Source organism: Tauraco erythrolophus, chromosome 13 (assembly GCF_009769465.1).
Source record: "Tauraco erythrolophus isolate bTauEry1 chromosome 13, bTauEry1.pri, whole genome shotgun sequence".
Classification (NCBI taxonomy): Eukaryota; Metazoa; Chordata; class Aves; order Musophagiformes; family Musophagidae; genus Tauraco; species Tauraco erythrolophus.
Window position 1 is genome coordinate 10,762,564 of NC_141477.1, and position 23,484 is coordinate 10,786,047.

Here is a 23,484-nt window from a genome sequence, read left to right on the forward strand (position 1 = left end):
TTTAGGTACATAAAGTATTTAGTAAGTACAGACAGATTGGCAGTCAATACGGTACTACTCAAAGTCAGTATGGGATACAGAGATCATCATTTAAACTTTCTATACATACCTTAAATGTTACGTGCATGCAAAAAATGTCACCAGCCATCGATGTCTGGTGTCAGGTAAGGGACCTCTCAGCCTTTCAGGGCAACCTCGAGAGGCGTCCGTGCTCACGGGGAGATCACTGCTGCACGGCCAGGGCTATGGAGGGAGAGCTCCGGGGACCCTGGTAGTTGCAGATATTTTCAGCCTAAAATGGCTGACCTGTAGTCAGATCATATTAACATAGCAGAAATGCTGTGTTGATGTAGTTTCCACAACTTATCAGCCCAGTCTCCAGCCAAAGCGTTTTTTGGGGGAATTCGGTGCGGACTTCTCACTGATAGCCTCACACAATAGGATTGACTTTGATTAAGCCTACTTGCTGAGCATCTGCCTGGACCAAAGCGCAGTTAGCTCAAACAGGAGGACTGCATCCGTCACAGGAGTCTGTAAATACAGTACCTAGTCAAAGCTTGAGCCCTTGCTGTGAGCTAAGCAGTACCTGCTCTTTTTCATTCTAACCACATTGTGAAACTGGCAAACAGCTCTGAATTCTTGTCCATACTGAAATAGACTGAAAACTAAACAATCTGATAAATATTTATGTAGCAAGGCAGCTATGACATCCAGAGGAGATGCCTGATCTTAGAATACTTTTATTGTTCTCATTGCCACTTACTACTAAAATCAGGTATTTAAACCAACCAGTTACACAACAGTCAACGCATCTCATGAAAAAGTTAAGTATTTATTTCTAACTGTTATATAGCTCCAGAGAATGAAAATTATTCCCCAGAGGAAAACAATTACATTTATTCAATAAACACTTCCTAAAAGTACATAACTTTATTGCCAACAAGGAGATCCTGGTTTCTTTTCCACTACTCCCACGATCCCATGCTGTCGCAGAGCTAACAGCCTTTTTTGTTCCGCAGAACATTTCCAAGATGCTGTCATCCTTTTTTTGCAGTTGAGGCTGTCATTATTAATCTTCATTTGGAAGAAACCCTTTTGCTCTGTCCAATTTGTCCAGAACTTCACTATAAAGACCAATCATCTGCAGAATATAAGCACCATAGTTGTCAACAAAGATGGATAAAGTTGTATCATTCAACTAGATAATATGATAAAGTGACGGAGAACGGAAGCAAGGGAATAGGTGGGAGACTACCACCAGCTTCTAAACCTAAAATTTCAGATTGATGTAAAGATTTTGGCAGATTTAAATACAGTGGTTTAAGAAAAAAATAGTTAAATCAGCGCAACCTAACAAATGCAGTTTCATTTATACTGACATAGAGCATAGTCTATAGCTGAGTCTTACATCAGCGAATAAACCTATCCACAGAATCACAGAATTGTTCAGATTGGAAGAGAGGGATCTCAATTCTTATTGTCTTAACTGATGTTCTTAAAATGGTGTAAAAGTTGCAACCAGCTCTTGATTTCCCAGCTCGTGCATGCGAGAATGAGTGGTGACTGCATCCACTAGCCAGTCTGCCCTGAGCTGCAACCAAGGTAGGAGCATCAGCCAAAAACTGTACAGGGAGGCTGACTTGTGGCAGAGTAAGGAGAAGTGCCGTGGCATTCTACAGAGGTACTAGCCCTGAAATCTCTCCCTCACAAGACGTGGCTAAGCTACACCTGCAAAGATGAGCTTTAATTATTTTATTCGGAGCACTTAAACCCTACTGACAAGACATTAGTTACACCAGAACCCAAGCTTGGAAGTATTCATCCAATAGCTGCTTTAAGTAACTGGTGCAGCACCTTGACCTTAGTGAAAGCAGGCAAAGCACAAGGGTTCTCCCATGGCCACAAATCCAGCCAGCCATTTACATGATCCTTGCAGTAAAAGGACAACACTACATGACTCTATTATCTACCAAAACTTTCCTGGCTTCACTTTGAAAAAATCTTTTAGCACCAAGCTCCCCCAAAATATTTAGGCACCATGCTTCTCCTAAACCTCTTTAAAGATAATTTGTAGTGGTTTCTTCACCCAGATCCATATCTTGAATTCAGGCCAGACATCAAATCTCACATCCTCAAATCCATCTGCTTACACTTACATGGCCTTCATAGCTTTTCTTCAGAGATCCTAAGTGACTGAGGAAGCGCATTCCTAATCCACACCACTGCTCAGCTTCCTTGTATTTACCAACGGTGTACTGAAATATTCCTGTATTCCAGGCTCTTGTCATCAACCAAAGGATCTCCATCTCTGGGTAAGCATCCTGGAGTAGCAAACAAGAAGCACCAGCTCATCAAAAAAACAGACTTCACTTGAAGCCTGGCAAGTCAGCAGTGTGTTAGAGTTTAGTTTTAGAATGGGAAAACAGTTGTGGGGGTTTTTTTTCTCCTAAGCAAAAGGTGATTCTTTCAGAGCCATCCTGCACTTTACAGTTCATATGCACTACTGTCCAACAGCTTGTTTCCAACATGGGTAAGTGATGTTGCAATTACAGAAAATACAATTCTCTGGGACTGGGAATGACACACGAGAATGGAAGTTTGCTTTCCCTCAGCCTATCCGCAGACAGGCTGAACTTGCTGCCACCGTACTTTCCAGTTTATCCAAACAGTACTGAATAGCAGGACATAGTTGCTCACTACAGATTAGAAGCAGCAGTTCTTATGTCTTCAGAATTTCTCTAGGCACTGTGGCAATGCTTGCCAGAGTGAAAGCTGCCCTTATAACTGCAGAACAGAAGCCAGAGTAACCAACAATACTTTGAATCTGGTGGGGAACTGACTCAGCTGGGGAAGGGAAGGACAAGCAATTATTTATTTGCCATGCAAATCCTTAAGGGGAGGCTAGAAGTACTTCTTTTTCCTCTTTGATAGATATTTCTCGTCCTAAGTAAGAGGGCTTAGACTGAATTTCTGAACTGCAGCATCCATTTCTGAATAGCAGATACAAATCATGAGTGGTGCACCAGCTTTCTAACTGATAATGTACTGATGTGATGCCCCAATGTCCTTCTCCTACATTGGTACCAGTTAGTGCCTGCTGCCATGAGCAAGACTGCAAAAGAAGACCTTGCTGTAATAAGTATCAGTTCACATTAACATTTCATTCATATTCCTCAACAAGAACATTATCAAAGTTATAGATGACAACTTTGGTGAAAAGCAGGCACGAATGTGGACACATTCTTTTTTGAGGAATTCAGGAACAGCGTATCTTTATGCCGCTTTTATAAAAGAAGAGACATTGAAACCTGACTAAAGAAACAGCCACGCAATGGAACAAAGCTACGAAACACAGTACTGGTTTCATCAGTTCTGAACAGGAACACTCCTTAACTGACTTTTACCTATGAAATTCTAAGTAGAAATGTCTGACTTCCTCAGTGTAACTGCCTTCACTGTGCAGCATTATGCTTCAGGCCTGAAAGAAGCAGCAGAAATGCTTACTGAAAGAAAGGTTTTACTCTCCATATATGCCTGTCCTCACAGAAACAAAGCACCTGGTGCCACAAGGACTGACAGCACAGGAATCTAGTTCTAGGTCATTTGGAAAAAATAGTAATGTACTAAGTTCTCAAATACATTTAACGAAACAGAGCTGAGAAAAAAAAAAAAAAAAGAAGACTGGTATCCAAATTTTAGCCAGCTGATCTGGAAAAGTAACCTGCATTTAAGAAATCATATTCAGCATAAGAATGTAGAAAGCAAGAAGAGGAAAGATGGACATTCTAGCTCAAGATGTTTCTAAAATAGGCACTGAAAAATTGGCATTAAATGTCTCTAAAAGAGTCCCTATAAAATCCAGAGAATTTCATCATTCAGCCATGAATATCCAAGAGGCATTTCTTTTGAGGTAATTTGAGTGTATCTTTTACTGAAGAAGTCTTAGCTGCTCCACATACAACAGTATATCATGTTCAGTCTACTAATTGTTCTCAGTCTGATGAGATTTTTTTTTTTTAATATGCTCAGGATCATCTCCCAATTTCTTGTTTTCCTGTTCAACTTACTGTGATGCTGACTACATTCAAAGCGTCTTCAAAGTAGTCCCAGACCTCCTGTAGTACGCAGGCATCCAAGTCTGTTAATCCAGTCGGCAAAGAAAGATTAATCAAACTATGCAAGCATTTGCTGGGAATTGAAACAGAGCAAAAGAGGAAACATTTAATACCATGTGCATAAACAGCCACTTTTTAGTATCAGCAGCACTAACTTGTGTATCTATGATTGTCAGACAGACATGTTCACCTTGGTTCTGACTATATTCACATTCTTATAACAGAAACATAAGTTTTCCTAGTGTCAGATCTCATTCATATAAACTATGCAAAAAGAGAGCCAAGAGTAGCAAGTACTTCATTATTTTCATTGCTGGGCTCTAAAGTAACACAGAAGGAAAGACATCATATTTTCTAGGGTGCTACACATGACAGCAAGGGAAAAGTACCTTTTCTAACTTCACTAACAAAAACTAAGTAGTCAGCATTCTCAGAAAATCAGTAACAAATACATGGTTTCTGAAAACGGGTCTTTCTCAGTGTGAAGTGAAAAAGACAATTTAACAGTTGCCTTTACCCAGTGGTTACTGCAAGGAACTCGGAAAGGAGGAAAAAAATCCTTTATGGGATGGATACAAGTGAGAGAGAAGGACACACACCAGGTTGTTTTTCACATTCCATAAGGTACAGCTGTCAGAGAGCCAGATACCCAGCAAAATAAATCACATATGTATGTACTATGTCATCATACCACTAACACAGCTCATAGCTTGCTTCTTACCCCTTAATTTCTATTGACTTTATTGCCTTTGAAATTCCTAGTTCACTACTGCAGAGTAACATTTGAAATGAACACTTTCCTCACAAGAAACAGCCAGAGACTTCTTCTGGATCCAGTTTTAATCTTCCTTCCTCAATAGATTCATTTATTGGAAATATGACTGTTTCAGAAAACATGCCAAGTAAACAAACTGCAGTTAACATATCTATTAGACAGTTATCCTTGAGAGGTACATTGGTTGGCCAGCAAGAAGTTGGCCAGCACATAAGCTAAACTCCACTTTTTTTTTTTTCAAATTGCAGGCTTTATTCCCTGTCAGCATTTCTAGTCACATGCTCACGGCAAAGTTAAGTGATAACACTAACCTAAATTCCACAGCATCAATGATAGTCTGCTTTCTGTGAAGGTTTAGTGCACTCTTGAGAGCTTTCTTACACAGTACAGGATACCGAGCTGGAGATTCCATTGCTAATGCTTAAAAGCAAAAGAAAATAAAGAAGAAAAAAGAAGTGACTGGAGCCAGGCTTTAATCTCATTGGTCACTAAAATAAACTACAGCATGTGGCCAGATGCCTTGTGATAAACAACTGAAAAGAGATTTGCTTAACGCCTGGCCTGGTCTCAGCTAGTGCTTCTCGAGTACTTTCTTACAGTGCATATTATCGATGAGCACTACAAGGCAGAAGCACAGTACATTTCAGAACTTACAAGTACTCTCACTGCTGTTTACTTCTGGTGCAGTAACTCAAAAACATCGAGGGAGTGGGTCTGAAGTAAAGAGTATTGTTTTCTCCTTGAACATGAAAATCTGGATCAAAAACTTAGGCAAGAACAGGATGCCAGTACGATTTTTCCAAGCACAGCTGTGTACTCCCTCAAGACAAGGGAGATAAGTAGGTGTTTATTGAATCCTACGGAATTCCCTCCAAAGATTTGCCACGGTACTTACAAACTTCACTCATCTTCCTTATCCTACACTAGATTCTCAAGGAAGCACGACTAGAACTTTGCCATGAAAGTATCCTACAGTTCAGAGAAGTGCTATTTACAAATCAGCTACACTAACTTTAAATTGAAACTGCGTATTTATCCAAAGTCCACATCCTAAAACTTCTGCATTGGGACATGAATCAGTTAGGGTCATTTTCTGGCCTTTGCTGGTTTGGAGCTTGTGAAAGTTTATCTGAATGATCTCTTCCAGACTCACAACCTATACAAATGTCTCAGGATCTAAAAATAGAAGGATGTCGCAAATTTCTGATTCATCATCCACATAATATGGTATTTCAAAATACAGATCTCCTAATGTTGCTGAGATCTTAAGCATCTTTGCTTCAGGACAAAATATATACGGTTAGACCCATTTTCTGCGTGCTGCACAATACATGATGGTCCTGGTCACCCCAAATGAACAGGAAAGAGCAACATAGGTGTTTTTAATGATTTGATGAACTATGAAAGTACAAATGCAGTCCTTACATGCAATGATTTCTAATGTCTTGACCTCTATTTGTGGTTGCTCCCATACTGACTCCATAAGGTTATGGAGTGTTGGATCATTCAGTTTGGATCTTGCTTCAAATTCATAAAGCAGCAACAATGTGTCCGTTGGGTCTTTAGCAAAATCTCCTACAGAAGGGACAGAATTGCCTGTATGTAATGATTCATTTTCTCAAAGCCACGTGGTGTACCATAAGATGTAAATTTTGCTTCCAACAGGCAGGAAAAACATTGAGGTACTCAGATTTAACAGTACAGCAAGTGGAACTCTGAAGCAGTCTTGGACAGAAACCTCAGATGTCCAAAGCACGAACCCACCAACCACCATGTCTTCCCCTACCTCCCCAAAAAAATCTGAGTTGTCTGTATTTGGCTAAATTCATGCAACCCTCCTAGGCAAGGTAATAGCTACTAGGAAAGCCATTTTCATAGACAGGTCAAAGATAACAGAAGGTCAGCTTATGAAAGAAGTTACCATCAGCTTCAAATTTTTCCACAGGACTTGTTCCCTTTCTGGAAGAAAAACCCTCAGGAAATCCTTTAACACTGGGAGACCAGTAGAACTGCTAGGAAGGTGTAAACCTGATACAAATGCCAAGCAATCCTTTACTAACTATCACAAAGTTTTTGTGATAGTTCAGTAAGATAGTTCAGCTTTGTTTTTACATTTAAAAGACATTCTCAGCTTCCTCCAGGACAACAGGTTTGTCGAAACCTTGGCCAAGGTCTAGCGAAGAAATTAAGGAAGCACCAGGCTACCATTTCACAAACTTCTGCAGAAGAAACTCCAATATGTCCCTGTCCTCAGATAATTAACTCCTTGGGATTTTAAGGATGGAAAATTAAAAAGGAAGAAGTCTTCCTGAGTTATCTTGCTTTCAGTGCAAAAGGCAAAGAGAATCCCAAATCCAGGCCTTATAACGAACCTTCCATTCTGAAATTTTAAGGGGAAAAAAAAAACAGCAAGTAAATTTCTTGACAAAGTTAAATACTAATGCATCTTACCACGGAAACTCCACAGTGTCCCAAACCTATAACTGAAAAGAAACCACAGTCCAGATAAGGAATGCCTAATGGAATTTGTCTACCAATATACTACCAAAAAAGTGAAGCGTGCATCCTCTAGGCTAACAGTCACTCAGCACCTCAGCTGTCAGCTGAAAGCATGCCAGTCTCCAGTAATACCTGATCTAAATGGACAGGGAATAGTCAGGGAACAGAGGTTTTGGCACTTCAAAGCATGGTAGCAGGCCTTTCTGTATTCTGAAATGCCTTACATAGGAAGAGGCTGGTAAAACTATTAAAACAGTGCAAGAGTGACTCTACTCTAGAGCAAAAAGCTTGGGAGTTTCTTAAGACACAAGAGTCAATCCAACTTCACTCTGAAAGATTGTCCCAAACTTCACAGCACTGATACAATAAAAAGCCTGCAATGACACACAAAAAACAGTAGTTGGCTTTGCCAACGCTTTTACCATATTGCTACATATATGCTTCAATGCTCTTCAGCTGAGACAGCGATTCCATACGTCTTGCATTTTTCACGAATACAGTGACAGAGTCTAACAGTTCCGTGTGCTGAACAGACACACTTTGTAGCTTACCAGTTAATTTCAGAACTTTCCATATCTCCTTGCATGTCTGGAGATGTTGAAGGGCCTGAGTCAAAAACTCCATCTGTTTTACAAAATTTACAAAGTTATTTTTGTCATAGTCTTAAAAGCCAAAGGAATATACATGTCACACTAACAGTATATTTATATCTAACTATGAAATAAATTAAGAATCAGCCTAATTAGTACATCATCTACAGCAGTTACTGGTTTTGGAGGTTTATTTTCTCTCTCTTTTTCAAAGACCTCCACATCTCAGACAAAACATCTTCACACTGAATTGGTCAGAAAGAACCATATGGGTTCCTAAGAGACATCATTTATTTTGCTCCCAAGCATAAAATAGTGCTATTGAGACTGACAAACCACTAAATCCCACAGCACAAATTGCTGAGCGTTGCTGTCCATAAAAGTAAGTTTCTACAACAATCACTGTACAGCAGACTTCCGTACTTCCTTCACAACCACTGTACATTTTCCTTAATCTTCTTACCACAGTAAGTACAATACCCCCCCCAAAAAAAGGATGTATGCATAAAAAACAACAAAAAAGTGAGCTTTATCACAACCATCCTGGTAACTACTTTCAGCAACAGCATAATCCTAAAGATACGGTAATTATCTGCCTGACTAACCGATGTTTAGCAGCAGACTCCTTACACAATACATAAGGTAGACTGAAATTCCTCTAAGAGAAGGTACTGCCATGATCCTTTGCTGATGCAAATCTATTCAAATCCACTGAAGTCAACAGAACTAATTTACAGAAATCCAACATTTACAATTGTCTGGAAAGCACTAGGTGCATCGATTCTAATTAACTATGAAAGGTTCCCATGCTTACATTCTCAATATCCCGTTCTGAGTGAAAAACCTAAGACTTCAAAATCAAAAGAAAAAAATGCTACACTGGTACACACAGAATCAGTTAACAGAGCAATGCCCTACCTGTTCAGAAGGTGTTACTTCTTGTCTCCCCATTTCCAGATCAACTGCAGCTGCCATTAACAGGCATGTCTTCTGAGCAATTAGAACAGCTTTGTCAGAAGGACAAAACTGGGACAACTGACACCAAAAATAGGAAAAGGTAATGAGAATTCTGCCCATATAAAGCAATTTGCTCGTGAACAGATGGTTGCTGAGTCTCCTGTATGGCACTTTTAGTAATCAGTCATGAATAGTATATATTCATATTGCAATTTTACTTGTACAATTACACAAGGTTATTTAAATATAAAGTGTAAAGCAGCGTTGGGAGTCCCCTCTCTACAAACACATACAAAACTGACAGTGTTGGTGTAAATTCTGTGTGGAGACTTGAGTACTTAACATGTTTGTATTAATGACACATTCTCCAAACATCAGAATCCATTTATTTTAGAAAGTTCTCATTGAAGTCTACGTTTCTTATGACATTTTTAAGCAACAGAATGTAAAGTATGACAATAATGCTGACATATTGTATTACAAGTCAATCTCCTTCTGAAAAGTGCTCCATCTTCAGAGCATACAAGCATGTCTCCAGAGAGATACCTGATACATGGACATAACTTCTAACAGAACTAGCGAGGTGACAATATTCGTCAATCAGAGATACTATTACCAAGAGTATGTACCTTGAAAGACAGCAGAAAAAAATCCCTCATCTTTTCAGGGCAGCCCTTGAACTGTACAGCTAAGTTCCAAGCTAACAAAGACATAAAAAATGGAGAACAGAATAAAAATATTCAACATTACAGATATGCCCCTATAATATCTAGCAATAGGCAGTTCACATTCTACAATTCAATTTCTTACTCAAAATATTATCAACAGCTCATTCAACAACACCAAGAAATACTATTATTAGTGATCTGTTAAAATGGCTTATTCATGCTTTCAAATCTTACCTTAATAATTTCATCATAAACAAGTGCCCGTTCTACCACATACCCTACCCTCAAGAGCATGCATTGAAAGAAGCATTTTCTTATGCTAGTAAACAAAACTACCATCTGAACAATATTCTCAAAACAAATAAAAAAAAAAAAAGGAAAAAACCCCACAACATTTTGAAACATTCTCCATTTTACCCCAGCAGGGTCAAGTACATGGCAATTAAACACACAATTCTGATTAGTAAATGGATGAGCAACCTAAAGACAATCAAATGATTTATGTATAAGAATTTGACCCAATCAAATGTTCAGATTCTACAGTGACTTTGTAGATTCTAACTTTCATGTTAATTTATTCCCTATGACATGTTTCTGCAGTCTCTGAATAGTTTATTCTGTGAGTGAGAATGCTGCCTCGGAAAGGTCACGGTCACCACAGCTTCCATTCACATTTGTGTTACTGTATTTGACCTCTGCTGCTTCTCTCTTTGCTACTCTTTAATGGAACATGGCTGCACTTTGAGGATGCGTGCAAAAGCTCATCATGGCAGATGTCTTCTGTTACTGATTTCAACTATTTTCTCCCCTGTATGCTCTGGCAGAAGCAAGACTCTGAAAAATTGCTTCAACTCGTTATCCTATGCTTACATTTTTATTTATAGACAGCAAATGCACTGACTCCTTTACCAAAACAGTTGAATGAAGACTACTAAATGAGGATTCAGGGACACACTATGGATAGGGCTTAGGACAGCTCCATGGGAGCTGCATTTCCCAGCAGGAATCACTTCATCTACGATAATGGTTGCCATTTAGATTTCTTATAGAATCATATCATAGATTCATAGAATGGCATAGGCTGGAAGGGACCTTAGAGATCATCTAATCCAACCTCCTTGTCATGGGCAGGGACGCCTCTCAACTAGATCAGGCTACTCAAGGCTCCATCCAACCTGGCCTTGAACACCTCCAGGGAGGGGGCATCCACAACTTCTCTGGGCAATTTATTCCAAAGTCTTACCACTCTCGTACTGAAAAATTTCTTCCTAAAATCTAATCTAAATCTGTTCTCCTTCAACTTAAACCCATTTCCCCTTGTCCTATCAGTGGACGCTCTTGTAAAAAGTCCCTCCCCAGCCTTCCTGTAAGTTCCCTTCAGGTATTGGAAGGCAGCTATTAGATCCCCACGAAGTCTTCTCTTTTCAAGGCTGAACAATCCCAGCTCCTGCAACCTGTCCTCAGAGCAGAGGTGCTCCAGCCCCTGGATCATCTTTGTGGCCCTCCTCTGAACACGCTCCAACAAATCTATGTCTCTCTTATGGTGGGGACACCAGAACTGGACGCAGTACTCAAGGTGGGGTCTCACAAGAGCAGAGTAGAGGGGGAGAATCACCTCTCTTGACCTGCTGACTACGCTTCTCTTGATACATCCCAGGATGCGGTTGGCCTTCTGGGCCGCATGAGCGCACTGCCGGCTCTGTTGAGCTTCTCATCTATAAACACCCCCAAATCCTCCTCTTCAGGGCTACTCTCAACCCACTCTGTGCCCAGTGGTAGCAGATATACTGTAGTTCAAGGCAAATTCCAGTGCTGCTAATTTAAAGAACTAATGAAAACAGTCTGTCTGGGTGGCAGAGGTAAACTCATGAGGCACCAATCGCACCAGTACACTCATATGAACTTCTTAATCCTTATTTTGCCTACATGAATCATAGAATCATAGAATCATAGAATGATTTGGGTTGGAAGGAACCTCAAAGACCATCTAGTTTCAACTCCCTGGCCATGGGCAGGGACACCGTCCACTACACCAGGTTGCCCAAAGCCTCATCCAGCCTGGCCTTGAACACTTCCAGGGATGGGGCATCTACAACTTCTCTGGGCAACCTGTTCCAGTGCCTCACTACCCTCTGAGTGAAAAATTTCTTCCTTATAGCTAATCTAAATCTGCCCTCTTTCAGTTTAAAGCCATTAGAATATGCATAATCAGGATCAGCAGTAAGGAATTTTTTTTATTGCTCTTAGTAGCATTTTTTTTCATACATTGAAGAAAACCATTATTCTTTCTATTCGCCTGATCTTAAATTTTACTTCTGTAACAGAGTCTTGGTAGTGAAGGGCTAACTAAGAGAAAAACGGTGAACTCTGAAGAGTTGTATCATGGACACGTATGACAATTCCCGTGGTAAAGAGTACAACATATCAGCTATCCCATCAGTCAACTAGACCTTGTGTGAGCATTTGTCTTGATAACTGACTTAAAACATGAGCCATATCAGATAGTTTCAGAAGACAGAAAATGCAGCAGGAGAACTTTAAGACTAGTTAAGACAGCAACTGTCAAAGGTGACAAGTTTTATAAACCTACTACATCTTTAAACACTTCTTTCTTCCTTAAGGTCTGGCTAAGAGGAGGCAGAGGGGATTCAGTTTAGATTTTGAGTTCAACCTACCAATTTTTCTAAACCAGTGAGCTTCAAGGATCCTCATGTCCCCTGTAAACTTCTCTTCTGTGAAAGACTCAGCAAGTCTCTTGTGAGCTGCAGAAAATGTGTTTTCAATACATAAGTAAAAATTTCTGAGCAGAAAATAAAAACATTTCCAACTTTAATAACTACACTAAAAACCAGAGGTTTCCAAAACTCCCATATAATTCCTTATGAAGAGTTATTCTAGCAATTTAAATCTAATATGCTTGACCAGAGAGGCTTATAAAAAACATCAAAAGGTGCCTCAAACAGCATTTTAGGTAAGATATATAAGGCTGCCAGCAAGTACTGCCTCTTCAAAGTTTACTGACACTGAAGTCTAAGGCAGAGTTGTTTTACTTAACTTCAAAAAAAATTGAAGGTTTTTAAATTTAGTAACAGGTTTGAGGCTTTTCTTCAAGGAACTTTTAATTAATTTAATTCCAGTCTTCATTCTCTTCTTCTAGTTTCAGTAAGAATGGCTAGTGTAGAAAAAGTTCTACAATCTCATTAACTTTCTTGTCCAAGATAAAGAGGGGGTAAAAAAGATTTAGTGAATGTAAGTATTTCTTCTCATAGAGAAAAGTCCTCTGTAAAACTTCTGTACCTTTTTCAATGCAAAAAACCCAATTATTTTTCAAAGCCCAGCATAACTTAAAAGCAGGAACCAATTTTGACAAGCCTCTCCCATCTTTCAGCAATTTGCTATTACTCCTTGCAGTTTTCTAAGCCTTCCAGGGGGAAAAAAAAAAAAAGCATTATCTTAATTTTAAACAGCTAAAACAGCAAAGACCACCATTGGCATTTAATTAACACCAGTAGAAAGTTATGCTGTTAATTCAGTTTACAAAACCAAACTTCTTCCTTTTGTGGCAGCCCTGCTACTAAAGATACTAACTTTGTTCCTGCCAGTGCAGTCAGAGTAGGAGACTGTCACTTGAGGCCACCCAGGCTGTGGCTTGTACCCAAATAGCTGCTGTTTGCATACATGGCATGGCCTTATGAAGGATGAAAGGGAAACTGCCCCTTTGTCCAAGAGAAACTCGCGAGTACAGGCTTTACTAGAAACAGTTTTTCCAATACTCGCCTGCAAGCTTTCCACAGCAAAAAGTGGTAGCACTGAGATACAACTTCACAACACTGTTGAATCTCCAGTTTCAATTTTCACTGAATTCAGTGGGAAGTTGGGAACTCAGACTGAAATAAGGAGTCTAAACATTCAGTTGGTGTGGACCTAATCATATCATAAAATGTTCACAGATGGAAGAACTACAGAAAAGGTAAATAGAACAAAAGCATACCCAAGGTCAAGTAAGTCAGCATTGAGTTGATATCTTCATCTCTAGAATGAAGAAAAAATTAAGTTTTAGAAAATGTTCAATTAACTTTCTTACAACAGAACACATTATCTATGTTGGAATATAACATCTCTGTAATTATGGATATAATCCTTTTTCCCCTGACAAACATCTCAGGCATTAGCAACTTCTAGCGTTTGAAAATGCAGGAGTATTGAAGGCCTGCAAACAGTCGTATTGACCTGCAGCAGTGAAGGTCGTTGTAGAAGTGCAGCAGGAGATTTTCTCAGTTGCTGGGGCTGCAGGTTAAACTTCAAACCCCACTGACACTGCACTGTTTTTTAACAGCCAAAATCTAGCAGTACAGTTCTCCTACTTGGAAGCCAACACACCGTTTGCAAAGTGGCTAGTCTTCGGCAAGGGAGGTCCCACTCTGAAGTTCTCACTGAGAACTTCTGAAAGATATCACATCCTAGCATCGAAGTTAAAGAGGTTGCTTAGCTCACATTCCCCACCAAAAATACCTGACAGTCTTATGCATTAATAAGAGGAAGGCAAAGAGCAAATATAAAAAGAGGAAAGGTTATACAAGTAGAAAAGCTGTTCCTATGTGATGTCATTAGGTCAAGATAGGAAGTCATCTGGGTGGACATTTTACTAGCATAAAAACTAATCTCTTGATTACTCTGCAAGAAAAGAAGCCCAGTAAGAAAACCTTACACCATTTGTACAATACATCGACCATGAGAAAATGGTTTTGCAAATGGACTCACCTTTTCCTTTCATTTTCTGCCATGATCTTTGACAACATAAGACGAACCAAACATCTAAATATAAAAATAAAAGCAATGAAGAAAAAAGAAAACTTTTTCAACAGTGTACTTTGTCCTAATTTTCCAGAAAGGATCCTACTTTCCTTCCTTACGCTCCTTATCCATCAGCCCATGGATCTCACAAATAATTCAAAGTGTCAAGCTGAGAACAAGATTATACTATTTCCTACCCTATTGCCTTATTTTGTATATCATTTTGCTAAATCATGTAATGATAAGTAAGTAAATGTACTTTAACAAAGGCTTTAAGCAAATACTGGAATAAATACATCTGTCTCACAATGCTTGTTTTTATAAACATGATGAAATATTTCAGTGAGAAGATACTGCTCATCAGAGGACACAAACTGGTATTTTCACCAAATATATTGCTGCAATCTCTTTAGAGTCACTGTTGGTCACCTGTTGAAATCACAATGTAATCACAAAATTCAGAGTAACTAACACTATTTGCTTGGGAGAGACTTAGAACATCTGTAGATACTAGGAGTTCAGGCTTGAGGTACATCTGCAGCACCAAAAAGACTGCTAACTAATCTTTCATCTACTCTGTTTTCCACCTTTCTCAGTATAATAATTTCTTTTTGAAAAAGAAACGAGAAAAATTTCTCTTTCCGTGTAAATATACTGAATTCTCACTTTAAAGCTGGAAATAATTGTCGGCAGTCTTCTAAATGTTCAGACAAATACTCCAAAGCTTTGATAGCCACAACTTGTTGTTCATTCTGAAAAGAAATTAAAACATATTTTGTATAAACTAATATGTACTACCTCAGTTACCACCAAAAAAAAACCCGCAAAGCAACAGCGTATTCAAAAGCCTGTGCAGTCTACTAGCAGGAAAAAGAAGGAAGGACTCTGCACAGAAGCCTCAGTCAAGAGAAAACCATAAGGAGAGACCGTATGATTCCACATCCAAAGAGCCCATGGCAGGAGCAGGATCAATACAGGCTGGCAAGGCTTTCGTGCCTTTCGTTGTTCATAGCACTGTAGTGCTATGAACAACGCCCTAAAAGGCGACCAAAAGCCAATGTAACTGGCCAGTTTGGACATCGCTCAAGTCAGCGACCAAGAGGCAAACAGGAGGTACAAGTGACTTTTCAGTCTTTCATCGTTGACTTAAGTGTATTTTGTACACAGGTTCCCCCTAGCACATCAAAGATCAAATCCTAGAGGCAGAAAAAGATGCAATTTTGCTAAGGAAAATTTTAAGGAAACATACCAAGTCATTTCCAGACACCAACATTTATAACTCAGAATCCTTTATTTTCCTGAAGAAAATATTAAAAAATAACATTTCTTTATATGTGAAATAAATTTCTGCTTTGCATTACACAACACGTTTGAGTGAGACCTTGGTCACAGAAGCATGAAATACTTAGAAATGCAATAAATACACAGAAATATTAAAAGTAGGCCAAGTTACAGAGGTTACAGCTGTCCTACTTATAGCAATAAAGCAAAGTAAAGACGTTATCTGCTCTACCTCTAAAGCAATTTGGGCTGCTAAACTCAGGAGGTTAGTGCCTGCATTTTCCTCCACTCTCAGCTTATCTTCATGTTGAGATGGCTTTTCTGCTAGCTTCCCCATTGCAATAACTGCTTCCACAGCTGAAATATACATAGGGAAAATTATTTTTTTTTTAATAGAATCAGTTGGAAGGTGGAAAGTTCTACTGTTTTAATAAGGCTTTAGAAACAACCTATGAAAGGCTGTAATTTTTTTTTTAATATGAAAAACCAAGACGGAAAAAACCCTGACCATACCAGCACTTCTCCACGATTATGCATTTCTTGGTGCCAAAAGGCTTTCCAAGCTTCTAAAATAAGGAAACAAGGATGCCATACAAATGAAACTGTTTCACATCCTTAATTTCATTCTGCTAAATAACTGTTTGTCACAGAAGACAGAAGACATTCTCTAATACATTGTCTGGGCGTGATTCCAAGCTCCCCCATCTTGGCTTATGCTAAGGGTGCTGCTGCTTTTATGTTCACACTGTGCCGTGGTTCCCTCTCCATGTTATGTGAACAAATTAAGCTGTCATTAAAAAGATGAATAGAGAACCATTAATTGGCACAGAACTCATCAGAAAATAAGCTCTGCATGTTACTCTGCATTCTAAGTAAGTATAGACTGCATGTCTCAATTCTCATTACTTGAGCTAAGATTCTCATTAAAATATGAAATGTCTACAGAGTTATGTCATTCTGTAAGTCCTCTCAGTAATTCATGTGTTTTCTGGTAATGTCAGGCTCTACTTGTCCAGAGAAATTAAAAGGAGCAATAATGGTTCCATTAAGGTTCACTTAGCTCAGTATCCTTTTTTTATATTGTATATGCATACAAAGAATATTCAAAAGATAAGTATACAATGATGGGATGCTACTATAGCTTCTGCCCATGAAAAGATTAGAGACGTAGTAGCCAGAGGCTTCATCCAGACAGTATCAGATATGGCAACGGGCTCCAAATCTTACAAATTGTTTGCAAAATGCAGGCCACTCTGACAGTTTAAATCCACAGCCTGACAGTTTCAATGATTTTATAGACTCTTCTTCTAGCTACCCTTTCTCAAGACAGACAGTCCAAATCTGATTAGTATTTTCCAATATATTCATAACTTCTGCTCCTTGTAGTGGACCCTCTATCTTTCAAGTTCTACCTTTATCTGTATCTTTCTCCATCACTGCAATCTTATAGACACTGAATTTAGTAAAGATGCTGTTTGGATCACACCTCTCTGCTTCTTTAACTGCCTCTTTAGCCTATTCACAGAAGAGATTAAAGGAAATCAGTACAATGACATCTTGAAATCAGTAATATAATTTGCAACAGAAGAAAGCTAAAAAGATACACAAAATGTTAATGGTTACATTGGTGATATTTATATAATTACTCAACAAGTTTGGTTTGGCAACATCTTCCCTGGAAAGAAAAGTAAAGTGACAAGTGCAGAAGAAGATGGTACCATTGGCTGACAATGACCAAACTGAGGAAAAAGCCAATTCCTCAAAAATTAGAGCTACAGATTCAAAAAGCAAGAGAAGCACTGAGAATGCTGAAAAATTAAACTCCCTTCTGTCACTTTGAACTGTGAAGTTTAACACCCCTAAACCAGAAGGCCTAGATAGGTAAAGCAGGTGCACTTCTCTGCAGAGGTGAGGGCTAACACACTGCTGTGGGAAGTTCTAGTGAGTCACATCAAACATTTTTCCTGCAAGGGTTCATCTGTCTTGAAGAGAGGAAAACCTCTAGTCTGAGAAGAAACCTGATACACTGAGGCACGGTCACAACACTTGTGGACTGTTTCCCCCATTGGAATGATAGGTGATAAAAGAGGCCTCACAGCAGCTAAGATGATGAACAAAATCTCTCTGCCAGATGATGCAAGAGAGGCAAAGGCAATTCCCTATCTCAAAGCAAAAGAAGTACTGTTACAAAGATGTAAATTAAGTCCCAATGACATAGCTACAAAAATATAAACAATGAGAATAATTAAGTCTGTATACATATATATTATATACACCTTGTCAACTTGTTTCAGATTAAGATAACAAGAAGCCATGTTCCTCTGCAGCTTAGCCAAGTTCTGATCTATCTGCCGAGGTGTGTAGAAGCTGACAGAATAATTGTACCAGTGAAGAGCTTCAGAATAGCTTTTTGCCTAGGAAATTATAAAAGAAAAAACAAACCACCGTTATTTGGGTGATTATACTGTCTGTTTATAGAGTCATAGAATGGTTTGGGCTGGAAGGGACCTTAAAGATCATCTAGTTTCAAATTCCCTGCCATGGGCAGGGACACCTTCCACTACACCAGGTTGCTCAAAGCCTCATCCAACCTGGCCTTGAACACTTCCAGGGATGGGGCAGCCACAACTTCTCTGAGCAACCTGGTCCAGTGCCTCACCACCCTCAGAGGGAAGAATTTCTTCTTTAGATCTAATCGAAATCTCCCCTCTTTCAGTTTAAAGCCATTGCCCTAGTGATAGGACAAGGTCCTTGTAAAAAGTCCCTCTCCAGGTTTCTTGTAGGCCCCCTTTAGGTACTGGGAGGTTGCTAGAAGGTCTCTCCAGAGCTTTCTCTTCTCCAGGATGAACAGCCCCAACTCTCCCAGCTTGTCTTCATAGCAGAGGGGCTCCAGCCCTCGGATCATCTTCGTGGGCCTCCTCTGGACCCACTCCAACAGCTCCATGTCCTTCTTGTGTTGGTGACTCCAGAGCTGAACCCAGTATTCCAGGTGGGGTCTCACAAGAGCAGAGTAGAGGGGCAGAATCACCTCCCTCGACCTGCTGGCCACACATCTTTTGATGCAGCCCAGGACACGGTTGGCTTTCTGGGCTGCCAGTGCACGTTGCAGGCTCACATTGAGCTTCTCATCCACCAGCACTCCCAAGTCCTTCTCCTCAGGGCTGCTCTCAATCCGTTCTCTGCCCAGCCTGTACTGTGCTTGGGATTGCCCCAACTCATGTGCAGGACCTTGCAGTTGACCTTGTTGAACTTCATGAGGTTCTCACAGGCCCATCTCTCCAGCTTGTCAAGGTCCCTCTGGATGACATCCCTTCCCTCTAGCATGTCGACCACACCACACGGTGTTGTCAGCAAACTTGCTGAGGGTGCACTCAATCCCACTGTCCATGTCACCGACAAAGATGTTAAACAGCACTAGCTCCAATACCAACCTTTGAGGAATGCCACTCGTCACTGGTCTCCACTTGGACCATTGACCACAACTTTTTGAAGTGACCATCCATCCAATTCCTCTTCCATGGAGTGGTCCATCCATCAAATCCATGTCTCTCCAGTTTAGAGACAAGGATGTCATGTGGTACAGTGTCCAATGCTTTGGATAAGTCCAGGTAGATGACGTCAGTTGCTCTTCCCTTATCCACCAATATTATAAACCCACTGCAGCAGGCCACCGAATTAGTCAGACACGATTTTCGCTTAGTGAAGCCATGTTGGCTGTCGCCAATCACCTCCTTTTTTCCCATGTGCCCTAGCATAGTTTCAAGGAGCATCTACTCCATAATCTTGCCAGGCACAGAGGTGAGACTGACTGGCCTGTAGTCCCCTTTACTTTCTCAAATTTCGAAAAAAAGGTCATAGGAAATGAAAGAAAGTATATTCTAGTGTAATCTTTCCCTCAAAAGTGCGTCATTGGTCCCACAATGAAGGTAATATTAATTAGAAGAACTGACGCTTTATCTTCCCTTATTCTTATGGCCATTATTAAAAACAGGACAGTGGACTAGATAGGTCATTCCTCTGACCCAGAAAGGACGTTCTTATGACTAAATACAAAACAGAATTATTATTTCAAAAAACCTCTCTGTTCACAATACAAAGCAACTGAAACTAAGAGAAAAAGACAAAGTGTTTATCCCATTTAGGCTGTGAACTTGATACTATGCTGACGATGGTACTCCCAACTTTATTTCCAATTTGGACAGAGAATTTATTTTAAAATGAGGAGGAAGAAAGCTGTGTCATTAGCAAAATACCTTCCTGAATACACAGACAAGAGGTAATGAAATGGCACACGTGTTTTTCTTTATATATTCAAGAAACGAGTGCATGACAGAAATACAAGAGTAGAACATGAGCTCATCTCCAAATACTAAAAGAACAAGAGGGTATCTGGTTCTGAATAACAGAACTTACAAATACTCACAGTACAAATGCATATGATCTAAGATACAATGTAAGCATCCAAAGCTACTTCATATAAGCTAAAAAGAAAATCAATGTACAAATTATAACACATCCTGCTCCTTAAAGCAACAACTGACTGACACAGGTAGGAACTGTAAAATAAACAGTTCAATGTAAAGAATATTTTCAGGTTTTCATACTCCTCCCAAGACAGAACCACAATGACGGGCTGCACACGTTCCTTGGCTGACCAATTCTGGCCATAACTGTTCCCATGTACAAACCTTGAGATGAGGCTACCTGAAACATGAAGTTGTAATGGAAAACAGCACCCAGCTGGATGAAAATAAAACTAGTGCCAACTGGAACTGGGATCTAGTAACAGCTTGCACTCTAACTGAAAATAGACATACCAAAGAGGTCAGAAAAAGCAGATCTTCATTTTCACTGATACAAATAACACTACTGTTCAGTCCCAAACCTCATAATGTTTGGCAGCTCTGTCCCACAAGATGATATGCAGCCGGTTCAAGGCTTCAGGCAACAGCTGTTTCCCAGTATAATGACCTGAAAAGATACTGCAAATGATCACTCTACAAGAACTTTAAGCACCTAAGAAGCACCTAAGAACTATCTGAGAAAGACTGTCCCATAGCCTACAACAAAAAACACTGACACAGCAATCCTTTCAGCCAGGACTCAGTGTTTCATATCCTGGTTCTGAAAAACAAAAACAAAAAACAACCAAAAAAACCCCCCAAAACCAGTGGGTTAAGAGAATATATATTTTCAAGCTTGAAGAATGTAAATGTGGCCCTTGCACCTAGCTCTATGCTGCATAAAATATAGTCTCATTTCCAGCAGATCTGACAGTCACAAAATATTACAGTCCCGCAGGTGCAACAGACCCAAAAGAGAAACCATTACTCAGTTGCTCAATGCAACCTGTTTTAATACTGACAAACAAAACCACACTGGGCTGGATGGACAAAGTACTAACATTACTCAGAACTTCTGATGAACGTTTCCAATCCCACATGTATCAGTCACACAGAGTCTACACTAAGAAGGAGGCATTGTTCTAGCAAGTGAATTTAACCCTGAGCTTTAGCATGACTGTCATTCCTTATGGAAGCTGAGAGTTGCCACGCAAAAGAAACATACGGGAAGACAGACACAAATACAAAGAAAGATGAGAATAAGCAAGACAGTGAAAACCAGAATTCAAGACCCTAGCCATCTAAACCCAGCGTTCGGTAAACAGCAGAAAAAGACGGATACAGACCTATAATAATTTCTTCAACCTTTTGTTTAGCGAGCAGCTCCCTCTTATGCTGCAACAGGAACTCGATGTGGAGCAGGGTAATTTTTCCAAGGTCAGGTGAAGTTTCAAATCGTTCAGGAAGAGATTTCAGTAAATCAAAACCAACTGATTCCCTGTTCACATGGAGGCATTTTTAAGAGGCTGCGCAAGAAGAGCTGTTAATTTTCCATTCTAAAGAATAACATATTCACACCGTACAGCATGTTTCCCATTAATACTACTGGAACAAAATCACACTGACAGAGTGAGTCAAGGTATGAATTTACTGCAGCTCATCTATTCAGTAGTAACTTCCTATTAGCACATGCTTGCTCTACAGTATGTACAAGAGAGTTTACTCCTCACAATGAAAGAGTAAGAATTTACTGCAAGATAGAAGCATATATATAGGTAATCACGCTGGAGCATTCCACAGTGTGAAATTTCATCTCTCAATTTATTTTGCAGTAACTTGTTCATCCTTATACTGTTTTTCACAGGAATGATTCTAGAACTCCAAATCCTTTCATTCTGAGGGTTGGTTAGTTAATATGGAAGAAAGTTTTCAGTCAGATAATTCCAGATTCATATATATATTATTCCGGATACATATTAAAACTACATAATCTTTATCATCCCAAAGTAAGGCTATAGCATGGAAAATTGCCACTCAATATTTCACTCCCTGTTCTGCTGCTGCCATAATCTGTATCACCTTGCTACAGAAAAGACAGGCTCCCTCTCAAAACTGTTTACCCACCTCTATGAGTTTTTATGTAAAATAAAGCATCGTTGTAAAATAGATGTTCTTTGCTTATAAAAGAACACCTACAAAGCCCAAATATTGTGTTCACCCCACTCAGGGATTCTTTCATACCTTCCATGCTCCAGCAGCAGTTTGGCAGTATTCAAACAAAAGTCTAAAGACATCTCATGGTGCAGGAATTCTGCAAGGGCTAGAGAGAATACAAAGCAGTTGAGATTACTTCATCAACTTAGACGTTTAACTGCTCAATTTACCCTTTACCTCCTAGAGCTTCTTTGAAAAAACAAAACAAAACAAAACAAAACACCCCAATATACTAGTTCTAAAACAAAAGGAATAATAAAACATGCCTATTGTGCTTTGACTTTCCTTTTGATGTACAATTAATATAGTACTACAGAAAGGTGACAGACTGATAGCCCTGGAATTCTAGCCCTCTGTCTCTTTAAACAGGAACAGCATAGGCATTAGTAGCACACACTTTAGCCTCAAGCTGCTTTCCATCAAAATATCTCATCCTTATCCAGCAGGAACCACTTAAGACTGAGGTCAGTGCCCAGGCTTCGTGGCAATATCACTCTGCAATGGGAACTACTTAAGCCTAATGCCTTTAGCAGCAGCTGTTGAATTGACTCGTGCTGATAGCAGGTATCCGTTTTAGACCACTCGGATAAAAGTTTAAAAATTGCTCGATGGTTAATAACCAGATTTATACATTTGTAGCTTGGATGAGATTAGAGAAGGAACACACATGGACATGACTGTAACAGTTGTTAAAGAAAGGATTTCTATGGCACCTGTGTACAAGTGTGCAACACAAGATTTTAGTCAAATGCCTAAAACTTTGCGGGAACCTTCACTCGAAAGAGAAGTTACAGTGCATGGACACAACACTCTTTTCTGCCAGCATACAAGCAAAGACAGACATGCACTCATTAATAAACTTGCTCGAAAAACTGGCTAGAGTCTTAGTGCCACTACATACAGGTGGCGTGTGTTCTGACAGGCAACACTACGGCTTCACAATTCAAACTGCAGAACAGAAGCCAACTATTGCAACGGTATGTTTTGCACAACTGTCCACCTGAAAGCTGGATGAAATTCCCCAGGAGCAATCTGAAGTGGAGTTTCCATTTCTGCTAGTTTGGCAGCATTCAAACCATTCATCTCTCTGCAAGAAATTCCTCATCTCATCCTACATTTATTTCTCCGAGCATTCATTACACATCTGATGCTTTCCAACCGTGAAGGGTACAAAGCCTCTCTTCCTTAAGATTTCATTATTTATGGAAATAAATTTCTCCTGATACATTATGCTTTCTAAATGAAAGT

General features: G+C 39.6%; 1 protein-coding gene across 1 annotated transcript in view; it reads right to left on the bottom strand.

Moving 5' to 3' along the window:
• Positions 1-1,069: 1,069 nt before the first annotated feature.
• Positions 1,070-23,484, bottom strand: part of TEX11 (testis expressed 11) — a 39,567-nt gene continuing 17,152 nt past the window's right edge. Inside the window, exons 12-29 of the mRNA XM_086619665.1 lie at positions 22,264-22,342; positions 21,369-21,520; positions 20,565-20,650; positions 17,956-18,093; positions 17,092-17,194; positions 15,912-16,036; positions 15,065-15,150; positions 14,366-14,419; positions 13,596-13,636; positions 12,280-12,366; positions 9,566-9,636; positions 8,898-9,014; positions 7,941-8,013; positions 6,316-6,465; positions 5,202-5,310; positions 4,068-4,188; positions 2,157-2,321; positions 1,070-1,141 (exon numbers count right to left, since the gene is read on the bottom strand). Coding sequence (XP_086475791.1) covers positions 1,070-1,141; positions 2,157-2,321; positions 4,068-4,188; positions 5,202-5,310; positions 6,316-6,465; positions 7,941-8,013; positions 8,898-9,014; positions 9,566-9,636; positions 12,280-12,366; positions 13,596-13,636; positions 14,366-14,419; positions 15,065-15,150; positions 15,912-16,036; positions 17,092-17,194; positions 17,956-18,093; positions 20,565-20,650; positions 21,369-21,520; positions 22,264-22,342 — 1,829 coding nt within the window. The remainder of the gene's footprint in view (positions 1,142-2,156; positions 2,322-4,067; positions 4,189-5,201; positions 5,311-6,315; positions 6,466-7,940; positions 8,014-8,897; positions 9,015-9,565; positions 9,637-12,279; positions 12,367-13,595; positions 13,637-14,365; positions 14,420-15,064; positions 15,151-15,911; positions 16,037-17,091; positions 17,195-17,955; positions 18,094-20,564; positions 20,651-21,368; positions 21,521-22,263; positions 22,343-23,484) is intronic.